Source organism: Sturnus vulgaris, chromosome 3 (assembly GCF_052056855.1).
Source record: "Sturnus vulgaris isolate bStuVul1 chromosome 3, bStuVul1.hap1, whole genome shotgun sequence".
NCBI classification, from domain to species: Eukaryota; Metazoa; Chordata; class Aves; order Passeriformes; family Sturnidae; genus Sturnus; species Sturnus vulgaris.
In genome coordinates, this window is record NC_142245.1 from 69,910,665 (window position 1) to 69,924,345 (window position 13,681).

Sequence of the window (13,681 nt, forward strand, 5' to 3'; positions counted from 1 at the left end):
GTATTAATTTAATTTAGAATAAAGACTTAAAATCACTTCTACAAAGTGAAAACAAAACAAAATATGTACAAGCAATAGAAACTTTTTTCTATTATATTTATATTTAATAGTGGATACCTAATTGGCTCACACCATTTTTGGGATCCAGTCAGTGGCAACATATTTTTAAGATTTAGGAATTGGAAATATGGATGCACATAAAGGGAAAATAGCTACTTTTGCTGAATAGATTTCAATCTTGCTTGCAGTTATGTTCACCTCTTATGAGGTGTTCTTCTTTAATTTTGAAAGATTTAAAATATATCAGAAGAGAGCTTGCATCTGCAGTGTTCTAATGAACTAATTAAAATGAATTTATGTCTGCATAACGTTGTGGATGGGTTTCTGTTCTGTAACCTGCAACTGGTATAGTGTGGACTGACAATAACTTCCCTCATTAATTTTGCTGAATGGGTCTGGGTGTTTTCCAGCTTTTCTGTCAGGATATGTGAGTTATCTTTAAGGAGTTGCAGTGAAAAAAGACATGGGGAATGCCAAAGCTTTTTCATCCTCTCCTTATTTTCTTGTTACAAACATGCCTCTGACTTGCCTGGATTGTGGAAGTCCTCATGTTTTGTCCTTAATGATTATCTATTGGGGTAAGATATAGCAAAGAACTTGAGTATACCTAATGGTTAAGAAGCTGCAGTGTTCAAGTGCACCTCATGCTTCCTAGACAGAAAGGCAGAATGTGCTTCATACCTGTCACAGTTCAGATTTATACTCTCAACTCACAGAACAATCCTAATTCTGTACTATTCAGCAAAAAGATTTATTGAATGAGAGAAGTGTAGGTTTGAAGCCTAGTGGTTAGGTCAGTTTTCTGGGAAATGCAGGCTGTAATTCCTGTAAATTATTCCATGCCTATATTAGGTTGAAGGTTCTGGCTGTTACATGCTGTACTCGAAGCTGCGTTTTGAGGCTCTTCAGGCAGGGAAGCTAGTACAGAGTGCCTCCTCCACTTGCATAGTGCACGTTTGTATAAAGAGCATCATCCTAGTTTGTGTTGGTACCTGTACCTCTTTCTACACCTGAGGTCTTGGATTAAGACTCTTAAATATGAAATATTTAGATGTGGAAAGAGCATATCTCCCTGCCATAGCTGAATTCAGAATAATTGTTCAAGTTAAAAAGTTCCTTTAGCATTGTTGTACTGCTGTGGCATCCTTTGCTTTGAAGCTTACTGTACACCTGATCTGCCGGGTCACCAAAACTTTGTCTGTTGTTTTCTGATGCTCCTATCTATATTTTTGCTTATTTAATTTGAGATATAATTTCTCACAACAGTGGTAGGGCTATATAGATATATTTCTGAAAATAGAAAGTAATAAAAGAGGGTTTAGGCTTGCTGCCTCCAGTGGAAGAGATGGTGTTCAGCAACAGCACCTGTTTGCTCTTCTATATCGTAGATGGACACTGCCATTAAAATTGCTGTTTCATGTTTGTTAGGTGTCTTGTTCTTTCTTTATATGGCTAGCTGCTTACAAGAAATTGGATGAACTACTTTTTTTTAGACAATTTTTCAGTGTAGGACTTGGTCACAAACACTGTGGATTCATTCCAGTGTTATGGGAATTCCAATGTCATGGGGCAAATCTAGCTTTTCCTACACTACTTGGCCCTGCAGTATATTTTTAGGTTTTGCTCAGTTCTCTAAACTGTGATGGTTGCAATCTTTTGGATATAAACTTCCATAGAGTAAGCTGGCAACAACAGGTTTTATTTGCTTTTTCAGGAAATTGGCTTTTACCTAGTGGTGATATTGCTTGCTTCGAGCAAAACTATCCATTTTAATTTGCTTCTGCAATTCAATGACCCTTTCAAGAAAGAAGCTTTTTTCCTTAACCTTTCTAACTAGGAGCCACATGGGAGGGCAGGGACAGAAATCCAATGGCATCAACCTGGTGCTGTCTCACTCCCGACCTCCAGAGGTGGCAGAGCCAGAGGCAGAGCCGCTTGTGTTGTTCCTCCTCAACACATCTGTGGTTAATTGTGTCCCATTCTGTCTCAGGAGACTCCTTCATTTTCTCTGTGCCTAAGGACTAATGTTTTATGTGAGCAGTAGCTGATTTTTAGATGGGTGTTGAAATACCTTCCAGTGATTACATGCACCTTGAAAAAGGGCAGGACTGGATTTATGGGCCTCTGTGTATGACCTTTGCCTGTTGGTTCCTCTGTATTTTTTCATCTCTTGTATTAATAAATACACTAATTTGTGAGTTTATGGTATCGTTACTACTTTATAAATCAAAGTCACTACCCAATGAGCATTGTGTAGTATTAGGGACTCCTAGTTGAAGTTATGAGACAGAATCTTCTTGTGACATCACAAGAAAAAAATTTCTAAGGAAATAATCCCTTAAAGCATTTCAATACAGTTCCCAGAGTGATTGCAAAGCTAATGGAACAGGTGCTAAGAGCTTGTTTTGTTTATTGATCCTCATGAGTATATTAAAAACTGACAATCCTGTGAATTTCTACTTTTTTTTTTTTTAGTACAAAGCCATAAATATTGTACATTTAGTAGTGGAAGGCTCTGTGGGAATATTGTTGATAGGGAGTAAAGCAGGCTGTTTAGATTTATTTGGCGTTTTCTGCCTTTCTTATTTCTCTTTAAACACAATTGTTTACACTTCTGCTAAGTACAATTTGACCGTGGTTAAAGTACTGGTGGCAGCCAGAGGTAACATTTACTATGAGTAAACATTAACTCATTACCATTTTCATTGGGAGCAGTAGTGACAAACTGGGTGGGGAGTAGGGGTGGTAGAGGAGGGAGCACTGCCTTTGGCTACTCCTTTAACCTGGAAAGGGAGAAGATCTTGAGCTAGACAAATCCTATATAAAATTTAGGCAATTAATAGCCCTACTGTAGTATTTTGTATTGTTTTCAGTAAAAATGCAAACTGCCTTTATAATTTTCACCTTTCAAAAGACACATAATTGAAAACTATTTTGTTATTTGAGGTGCTTCATTGAATTGCCTTCAAAAAGATTTTTTTTCCCATCTGAATGAACATATTTAGTAATTTGCTGAATCACCATATATTAAGGTCAGATTTATGTCTTGCATAGCCCTATCTTATCTGAGGATTGAAAAAGTAGAATGGCCTGACTCCAGTTTATTTCTTGTACAGTGTAGCAAAACCAAACCTAACCCATCGTCTCCACATTGATCTTAGAATAAGTTAATCAATATTTCATGATCTCTCAGCAATCTTTCATTTTTTTTTTCATTCCTTCACCTAATACTGGGGTCCTTTACTGCATTCTATGTTTTCAAGTGGTGTTTGTCCTCTAGTGGGCAGATTGACTTCTGTAATCCAAGAGCCACCAGTTTGTCATTGTCACTGAAGTCTGCAGCCATAACTTGGAAGCAAGAAGACAACCATTTTTAGATGTTTGAACATGATCTAATCCAAATACTGTGGTGTGGAGTTTTTGGAGTTGCACCTTCTCACCCTCCAAATATTTATTAAAATATTTATTTAATCTACTGAGATTCTGATTTTGGGGGGAATAGTAGTTGCAAGTATGCTAGCCTGGGTGTTTTTGAAGAGGAGGAGGGAAAGTCTCTATGAAAGCATAGAGTGTGGTCCTCCTGCTGGTAGATACTCCTGGCTTGAAAGGTTCTGCTCTAGCTGCTGAGGGTAAGAGGATGCCATATGGGGAGGAGGGAGGAAGGAGAATGTCTAAGGCCTTTTACTGGAGGTAAGTAGCCAATATTTAGATAGTCACAAAAACTTCACAACTGTTTTTTGAAGCAATTCAGAGAATAAAAACAATTTAAGAGAATTGTGAGTGTATCACTATTACTTTAATTCCAAAGTTCAACAAACTTTGTATTTCATTCCATTATTTAGTATAAGTAGTTAAAATATCCCAAAACACCCAACTTTCTCACCTGTCACCTAACTTTCTTCATGTTTCTACTTGTTTTATTTCTAGCATATTATCAAGTTTCACCGTGCCTCAAAAGCAAATAAAAAGCCCATGCAGTTGCCAAGATCTATGGTTAAATCCCTACTCTACCAGATCCTCGATGGAATCCATTACCTCCATGCAAACTGGGTGCTTCACAGAGATCTGGTAAGTGTGGCATGTGATACCTGGCTGAGAAAGTTCCACGTGCATGTTGTTGGGTAGGACAAGAAAAGTCCCACTTAGTTATCTTGCGTATCGATCCCTACAGCTCTTCCTGTTATTGTTGCAGGAGACCAGTTGTGCCTTTAAACGTGAAAGCAAACGATGCTTTTACATTGTTTATATCTGAGTCATCTGAGCTCGAACAATGATGCCAGATCCGGTAAAGGGATTGCAGATACCAATATCCAAAAACAGTACGTGAGACAGCTGATACATGTTGGTTGAACATTCCTACAGCTTTTCACATGACTTTGAAAAGGCATCTAAATAGCAAAGTGATTGATACCCTTTTACATTGTTTGGCTTACGTGCAAGTTAGCATAAAAGCTAGTGAAAGGGTAGTTTTTTCATGGAGTATTTCTTTTCCATGTGGTATTTTTTTCTGACCGTGGGAAGAGAACTATAAAAGAGTTATCATCCTGAAATTTCTCATGACCTGAAGTAGCTCTTGAAGTTGATTGCAGATTACAAGGGCAGCCAGTTGCCTTGTCTTAGTTCCCCTTTTCCACTTAAAGTTTTCCATCACTCCTCATATTCACATGAAGTGCTACCATGGTTTATGAAAAGAATACTAATACGGGTGTGCTGCCCCTTGCATTCTAACTAGAACGTTTGGCGTGAAACAATGTGATTGTTAATATACCAAACAACACTCCTAGATGTGGTAATCTGGGTATAAAATCACTGCTTTTATTTGGTTATTTTTCGTAGTTTCCCCGGTAGGTCAAAATAGGGTTGCCTGTCCAGAAACTTACAGTCACTAATTAAGTTTTGTGAGACATATATTGTTCTTGATTTTTTTAATAATAAGTAGGGACTTTGATTAATTTTTGGTTGTCGAGCAAATTTTTTTTGATAGATAAGTATAAAATAAGGCAGGCTGGAATACAAGTCAAAAATGTTTTCTGAACTGAATTTTATTTAATTTTTGTTGTAATACCTAACAACAGTGGCCAGAGTGAGTTTCAGTTGTTGTTGTGGATAATTTTTTTTACTCGGTTCCTTGGTTGTTTATCATTGGTTTTTCTGTTAAATGCCAGATGTTAGTATATTTGGGGAGGGGTGGGGGGTGTGGTTTGCCTTTGGAATAGTAGCAGTGACCAAAAAACAGGAAGCATGTCGAACTCTGATTTTTACGTTACAATTACTATTTTCCTAGAGTCAGCTGCTGCTTTGGCAGAGTGCTCAGCTGTAATTAGCTACAGCTTGAGAAGTAACACCTGAAAAGTCTATATCCAGCTCTGTTTAAAGGAGACCTGGCTGGTCATGGAACTGTTAATTATATATACACTTAAATGCCATACATGAACTCGATATTTTGATAGGAAATACAAGATGGTATCTAAGATAATAACAAAAAATACCCTGGAGAATTTTCTTGCTGGTGGTGTTATTTTCAGCCTGCAGCACCAGGTGTTTTGCGTGATTAGTGCTGCTACTTTACAGCTCTTATCTGTTACTGATGAGTTGCAGCAAAGCTCTTGTCTCATGTCTTTGTCTTTTCTTTTGGAATGTTGGGAGATGAATGGTTGCTGTTGTAAAAAAGAGGACTATATATTTTGGTTCTGGAATGATAGTGCTTGATAGTGCAATGATAGTTGGCATAATTGAGAAGGGAGAAGTAATTTGTGAAGTCTCAGTGTGTTCTTGGTTTGCAAATAAATGGAAATGGATGGATTCTGGGATGCCGAAGTAAGACAAAGGAAACCATTTCAAAAAGTTGCCTTCATACACTAGTGATTTAAAGGTATAATCAGAATCCTTTGCCTTTTAAAATTTTTTTCTGGATTTCTGAAGAATTCAGGTATGTCGAATAGTTATACCTTGAGCATGGTAAGAAAAAATCTGATGTTATTCTGGATGTGTCCTTGTGTCTGCACTTGAAATTAGAGGCTAATATAACTGGTAACAAATTTAAATCCTGGATTAACCAAAAAATTTTATATATCTGTAATTTTTATTTGTATGCTCATGCTTGTGACTGCTACTAAGAATGATATCTCAGGCAGAATTTCACTGGACTCAGTTTCTTGCATAATACATAAATACCAGCTCTTCAGTGTCTTCTTAAGATGGGGAGCAGTTTTTCTGGTGGTTTTCTCTTAGCTGTTTGAATTTACAGCTGCTGGGAAAAGTATTTTTCGATTTTATGTAAACCAAATTTTGCATCAAAACACCTTGTACTTTCTTGGTTTAATATAACTCTGTTCTTACTATTTTTAACCTGTATTTGGATGTAGACCAAAGATGGTGACATCCATAAAAGTAATGTTATACTTATTTCATTGCTTAAAAACATAAATATTCTTGGAGAATCTAATTTTAGCTTACTACTAGTCAAATTCTCCTGAGCCATGGAAATGACCTCTGTAATTTATTTAACAAATGTTGTGAAAAAAATGAAACCTGGGAGGTTAAGTGTTTGCTTAGAGATATTTGAAGAACATTGTTTAATTTACTACTGCCTTAAATCAAAGAGGCTTCAAAGAAGCTGGAATACCAAATTTGTTACTTAAAAACCTTAGAATTGCTAAGATATTTTTAGTTAAATAATTTTTTAAGATCAGCAGTAGCCAGCAAGTGCATGACAGGGTAATAAAAGTGGTGGACATTGTGAACTTCCTAACTAGAATTCCATGTCCTTTCCTTGGGCTGAGCTAATGGATGGCTCAGCACAAGGAGAGTGTCTCGTTCCCCTCTTCACTGCTGCCAGGCAGTGACACCCATGCTATTGCCCTGGCAGGGGACACTCACCTGGCTAACAGTGAGCTCATTCAGGGAGTTAAACCCACAGAAGGTGTTACAGAAAGCTTTTCACCTGCAGAATTTGTTTTCTGCAGGGTTAGGTCTCAGAGGGACCTCGCTGAGAGCTTAGCTGGGTGTGCAAGAACTGGTGCAGAGGCAGCGAGAGGCACGAGGTGGTGGCAGAAAGCACAACAGAGGCCGTTCCAGCATCACCTGTCATTAAATCTGGTTATTTTATTGTTAAAATATGCTATTTTAATTCTTAGGAAGGAATGCAAGTGTTAAAAGATTAAATCAGTGTAACTTTGTAATGCAAGACTTATAGCAGTTTAAGACTTCCAACACAAGTCCAGCTTTAGGAAAGTGCTCAAATTGAGGCAAACACCAAGTAGACTTGCACTCATGCTTCTAGAAATTGGAAACTAGTTTATTATTGTGGATTTTTGAGTTTTTTTGTAGTATTTGGGTAATTTTGAGTCTGGTTTTGTGTCCTGAGGGTAGCTGAAAGGTGCTAAATGACTTTATAGGTATATTTTTTAGCCATGCTATTAATTTCTCTCAGTTAAAAAACACTCAGCCTTTATGGCAAGATTGAAACAAGTGTAGACTATGGGACGGGAACACTGGGTTACTGATTTCTTTGAATAGCATTGTGTCAGTTTATACACCCTAGAGTTGACCTAAGTCTCTGACAATCCGTACATTTGTTCTCCTGTGAGCTCATTTTGAGTGGGATTTTGTTGCTGAATTGCATGTTATTGGGCAATGAAAATGTTGCCTTTTCAACATAGCAGTGTTCCTGAAAGCCATGTACAAGAGGAAGGAGGATTTGCTGATGCTGCTAGCTGCTGGAGCATTTCGTTATGAGCAAGAGGTTAATAGAGATACTGGAGAGAAAAAACCTTTGAGTACTAAGCTTTTGGTTTTTCAAAATACTCTCTATATTCTGTGGGGTGTATGCTTCAACGGAGTCTAACCAGTGCTCCATTCCTTGAGTTAAGAGCAAATTAGAAAATGCAGCACTTGAAGTATACTATTTCAGAGTGTTCTGAGATCTTTGTCCCCTCTTCTCCTAGAAGAGAAATATTTAGATTATACAGGAATGTTTAGCAAAGGTCTTAGTTTGAGATGTCAAAAAAGGGAGATCTTCCATATTCATGTTAGTAACTGAAAGGATTTGGGCACTTCCTTGTGCTAATAATCCCTCTGTAAATTAGTTGCTAAAGGTCAAAAGCAGGTAGAGACCCTATCCTTTGGAACCTGATAAAAGCCATTTCTATTTGTAACAGAATGTATTTTCCTGAAGGGAGGTGTTATCTATGGGATGTTTGAAGTTCACTGAATCCATATGGAGAAAAGATTCCACTTATGTCTTTGGGCATTTCTTTAGAATACTGCTTAATGATTGGTTAAATGATTGGTTAAAAAATGAATGTTGGAAATCAAACTCACCAGAGAAATGCAGATTTCTTCTTCCCCTCTTCAGGGAATTAAATGGTTGCTCTAAGGATTCTGAAATGGAAAACTTGCTTGCGATGGTCATATAAATTAACTTTGTGTAACGAGCCGAGTTGCTTAACTGTTTTTATTATATAAACATTAAACTGGGCACATCTATGTCCATGTGGGGTTTTCTCAGTGTAACCTGTTCTCTCCAAATCAACCTTTTCACTCTAATTTCACTAATTCGCTAAGGAGAGGGAGAAGGAATCCAACTATGGTAAAGACTTTGCTACTGGTTTCCTGTATCCAGGTTTTTTATTACCATCTCCTTGTCTCTTAAAGAAGGGAAAAATAATATCTGTGTTGTGTAGTTTGTTTCACTATGTCATGTGTATTGGGAGAAGCTATTTTCATCGTGGGCTTAAGCTAAGCAGTTTCTGTTTCTTTATGGAGTGAATCATGGAGGGTCTGTGTGCTTCTCCCACCTTCAGAATTTATGGAGATCTAATCTGGGCATTTTTGGTGGAAGGACATAGACAATTGAGGCTGACATAATTTTGACTCCACGTATCTGTCTGTATTACTATAGATAGTAAATATCTGTACACAGCCTTTAGGATGATTAGATGTGTGAGCTCTCGGATTCAGGCATCTTAACAAGTCCCCTGGGTACCCAGCTGGTGTAGTAACAGTAAGCCCAGTATCTTCCCAAGGGTAAATTTTGAGCAGAGCCAAGAGAAGCCAGTTTGGTGTCTGGCTCTGGCTGGCTGTGACTGCACTCGGGTAAAGCTGTCTTGTTCAATGGTCCTGCTCTGCATCTCTGCTGGAACTGTGTGGAGTGGACAATGCAGTATTGCTGTCTCTCAGGATTTTCTGGAAACTGCAGCCATCTGGAACCTGGATTTTCTTCTGTCAGAAGAAAAGCAGAAAGGGAAAGCCCAAACTGAAGGGGTCAAACAGATGATTTTCTGTGGCAATCTGCAACTTCTGTGTCCATAAAAGCACAGCTATTCAGAAGTGATTGAACTCAGTAGGTTTTCATCCTCTGATAATTTATGGTTTTCTTAAAAAATATTTTTGTTTATTTGGAATAAGTATTTTAAATGACCCATCACAATGTTTCTATAGAATAGCAATATTTTAATATTTTAGTAAATTTTCAGTAATTCACTTATGTTAAATTCAATAAAGCTCTAATAGTTTTCAGGTTTTTAGTTGACTGATCATATTTTAGTTTAGGGAAAGCTCTTGGTTACATTCTCATAGTAATCCTTTTCTTGCCAGTATGCAAACACAGAGTCTCTTACCATGGACCTATACCTGGACTCTGTTCTAAGACTTTGCTCCCACATTGCACAACTCACTTGTCTTTGCCTGTTTCCCAATCTGTTACCTATTTATGGGTCTATTTTGTAGCTCACTTCTTAAAGTGCTATGAAATTTGTATAGTATGGTATGGCTTATGTAGGTGACTTATTTTTGTCATTTGATGCTCTTCTTCTAAAAACAAAAATAATTACAGGTTGTATGAAGGCACCAGAAAACTTAAAATTACGTTATGTGCATAGTCACTTTTTGCTTCTGCTTTTAGGCTTTCATTTCAAAGTCTTTGATAAATAAATGTTTATTATTACCAGTTTATATCACTTAACTACTTCCCTGCTTCTTCCCTGTGCCCTCCCAAGATTTTCCAGTAAATGATTAGAAAAGTTACCTAAAAAGAAGCAGACTTGAAGTGGCTTTTAAATTTCCCACTCGCGTTTTGCTGTGCAAGCAAACTATAGGTTTGAAAAACAAAATGTAAATAGTTGAGTGTGGGAAACTCCCCTTTTACTAGCAACTCTAAAATGAGACTTTTATGTGCTGATATCAAAAATAAATTTAGATACAGGTTCATGCTTCCCTCTCTTGACAGGCAGCTGCTGTGTAGGAATGTAGAACTGTTGGGTCCTGCCTTCTGTCAGTAATTTTGTACTGGCTTGAAAAGCTTCTTGGCCCTGTTGCACCCATTTGAGCATATACATGACTCCTATAAATAAATATCGAGTCAACCTGTCTACCAGTTTCTTTAAACTTTTGAAACCCACTGTAATTGTAATCCCCACCATTGTGTCATCATGTGTGTGTGTGCATGGGAAGGGTGCAGGAATATGTACGAACATGCACTCCTGACTCACATTCTTGCGGAGCTGGGTATGGGTTTTGGCCTCCTAACCATTTGTTTTTTCCATCTGCATGATCTCTCTGGGATGGAGGACACTTTCCACAGTGTTAGAGAACCATACGAATGATCATACTCAGCTTGCAGGTTTCCCAAAAGAAAGGAAATGCAAGGTAAACCCACGTATTTCAAGAAATACTACTCCATTGATGACTTTAGAAAGTGACTTGAATTTACTAACTGAAAGGTCAACACATTTTTTTTTTCCTTTTATATCTGGTTAGAGAGGAGATAAATTTTTTTATTTACTGGCGAGGAAGAGCAGTATGTCAGTGCTTATACACGTAGCTGTACATGTTACTAGATAGATAAATGATACATGCTGATTAACGAACTGAGTTTTATCTGCATGTAGTTTGATCTTTTTTAAAAAAAGTATTAAGCATATATTGAGGGCACCTCTTAAAAAGGGTGCATTTCTCATTACTCAGAACTTTGCTTTTGTCCTTCCGTTGTAAAAACTGATCTTCACATGATTTAAAAAGGTATGTGAAGACATGCAGACTGTTACCTGTGTTGTGTACATGGAAACAGCAATTTTCCATGGCTGACTAATGCATACCTTTTGGTTTGTGGCAAGAGTATTAAGATGTTTGTAGATTAATTTTACTAATAAAAATAATTACAGTTGAAGAGAAATGCTTTACCTCAGGTTCTGAAACAAGCTTATGCTCATAAAACACTGACTGGATATAAATTCAGATGAGTCAGAAGAAACAAAGGGACTGATTTAATGTTCTTTTGGCTGTGTTTTGCTGCTAAAGTCAACAGATGACATATGGCCTGTGAACTTCTTATCTCTTTTCCTGAGATGGAAAAAGGGTGACAAGGAAGCGAAAGTATTAAAATAATTCTAGAATTTATTTGGGTTTTTTTTCCTGATACAGAATAAATAGATTGAAAACATCATCTTTTCTAGTAGCCCTAATTTAGGTACTGTCTGCCATAAGGAGGTTTCCAGTAAATATGTGATGTATTTAAGCTTACTGGTGCAGCAGACCATTTGTAGTAAGCAAGCTGAGTTTTGCCTACTAAATAAAAATATGAATGTTAGAAGCTGCTTTTAGAAGTTTTTCTTTTGTTAAAGTATTACTACTTTTTTTTTTTTTCCCTGTTGGAGAAAGTACCCTTGTGATAATGGGATTGACTACAAGTGCATATATGGGATTATTTCTGTTTGGACTCATTTCCTCTTCTGCATAAGGCTGCAGAGGTTGGCACCATGTTGTTTTATAGTAACAGAAATGAGTGAAGCTTAAAAGTATGTTGCAATCAGTGAATATAACTAATGTAACAGCATATAATCAAGAAAAAAAAAGAAAAAAAGGCATTTTTTTCTCCATGTTCCTTGCCATCTTGTGCTTTCTCATGTGCATTTCTCTTCATTTGCAAACATGCTGTAGTTACTGCTGCTCTACTGAGCAATTGCAGTAGCATTGCAGATTGTCTTGCATTTAAATTAAGCATCTTTGATTAGTGATCCAGGAAGCTGCAGTAACTAGCAAAGGATGTTAGTTTTTCTCCTTTTAGTATGTGTCAACTTTGTCAAGGAAACTGGCTCTGCTGCAGAAAATGACTGATCAGCTGGTGTTTCCCAGATGGCTTCTCTCAGGGCCTCTGCCTTCTCCAGCCTCCATGCTTTCTGGCTAATGCTTCAGAAATCACTGGCCTTACGGTAGCTCTTAAGACCAAATACCACAGTTATGTCAGTTAAAGGAAATGCTTTGCATAATCTGTGAAGTGGTCCTACAGTGTGATCTTCTCAGAAACTGGGTATTAGGTCTTCAGATTCATCTTTGGGGAGGATTCTGAATTTCACGTAAAACCATCTTGGAATTAAAATTTCAAGACATTTTGATTAATACAGGAAGCATTCCTTCAGGATATCTGGACCTCTGGAGAAATATTTATAATACTCTGTCACCTGTTTCAACAGCGAAGCAGCAAAGATTTCAAGACAAAAAAGACTTGTCATAGTGCAAGTAGTCAAACACGATTTTCTGAATACCAAACCTCAGTACTAACAGGATTTTTAAACTGCTATTCTGTTGTTTTCCTGCCCTCTGGAAGCTAAAGCCCATGTGAATATGACAGTTGTTCTGATAGACCCCATTCCACATTGTTCATCATCTCAGTGGTATTAGAGCACAGTTCACCTTCTGTTTTCCTCTGAGTGGCTTATAGAAACACTTCCAAGCAGTTTAGTAACCTTTCTGTGCTACTATGTGAAGTAGTTGAAAACTACTGTGGAAAATATTTTATTCTATTTAAGTTAGCTGGTGGCATCTGAAAAATGTTCTTTATATTGTATTTTATTATATTTTTCTGCTACCCCTTCCTCCCCATCCTCAAGCTAACGCTCCATCTGTGACGTTTTGTCTCCTACATATAATAATCTTTGAGCATAAGTTGAGGTTATTTTTCTATTAGTTTATTTCTATTTAACCAATTCTGGTGTGTTGAGAATGTTTTTTGGGTTATTTTAGTTGAAGTATTTTACCTAACCAAAAAAATAGTCATAAAAATGAAGTCAGGTTGTACTAGGATTTTATGCCTGCTTGTTTTGCTGGTTTAAATATTGAGCCCAAATCCCAAAATTTAGCATGGTAATGTTCTGTGTAGCTGATGTTCTCAGATGTAATTAATGAAAAATAAAATTCCATAGCCAATATTTTGCATTCCTGAAAATCTTCTTGGAATGGGAGATGTTGGCTACTCAAGCCTTTTTGTCTCACACTGTAGTTGTTGCCAAAGAGAAGATTTTTCAGAAGTGTGTCTTCTGTTCTGCATTCTTCTCTAATCCATTAAATGCACTTGTACATTTTTACTTTGATTTGCCTTCTGTGTAGTTACTTTTGATGTAGCAGTTGTGGATGATGAACGTTAGAATTATGAAATAAATGCCAACTCCAGTAGGTTACATTTTAATGAACTGATACTGACTTCTAATGCTATAAAATTGTTTTTGTGGCTGTTTAAATATGAGTATGATTAGCTATTTGCCAGTTCAGCTGAAATGCAATTTCTTAAATAAGGTGTTTAAAGTTTGATTTGTTTCTTGATATTCAGAGTGTGAATCCCAATCTC

At 37.0% G+C, this 13,681-nt stretch overlaps 1 protein-coding gene across 2 annotated transcripts in view; it reads left to right on the forward strand.

Annotated features, from left to right (window-relative positions):
- Positions 1–13,681, forward strand: part of CDK19 (cyclin dependent kinase 19) — a 119,682-nt gene that overhangs the window by 52,684 nt on the left and 53,317 nt on the right. For both annotated transcript variants that reach the window (XM_014879276.2, XM_088161907.1), the window contains exon 4: positions 3,988–4,128. In XM_014879276.2, the coding sequence (XP_014734762.1) occupies positions 3,988–4,128 (141 nt within the window). The remainder of the gene's footprint in view (positions 1–3,987; positions 4,129–13,681) is intronic.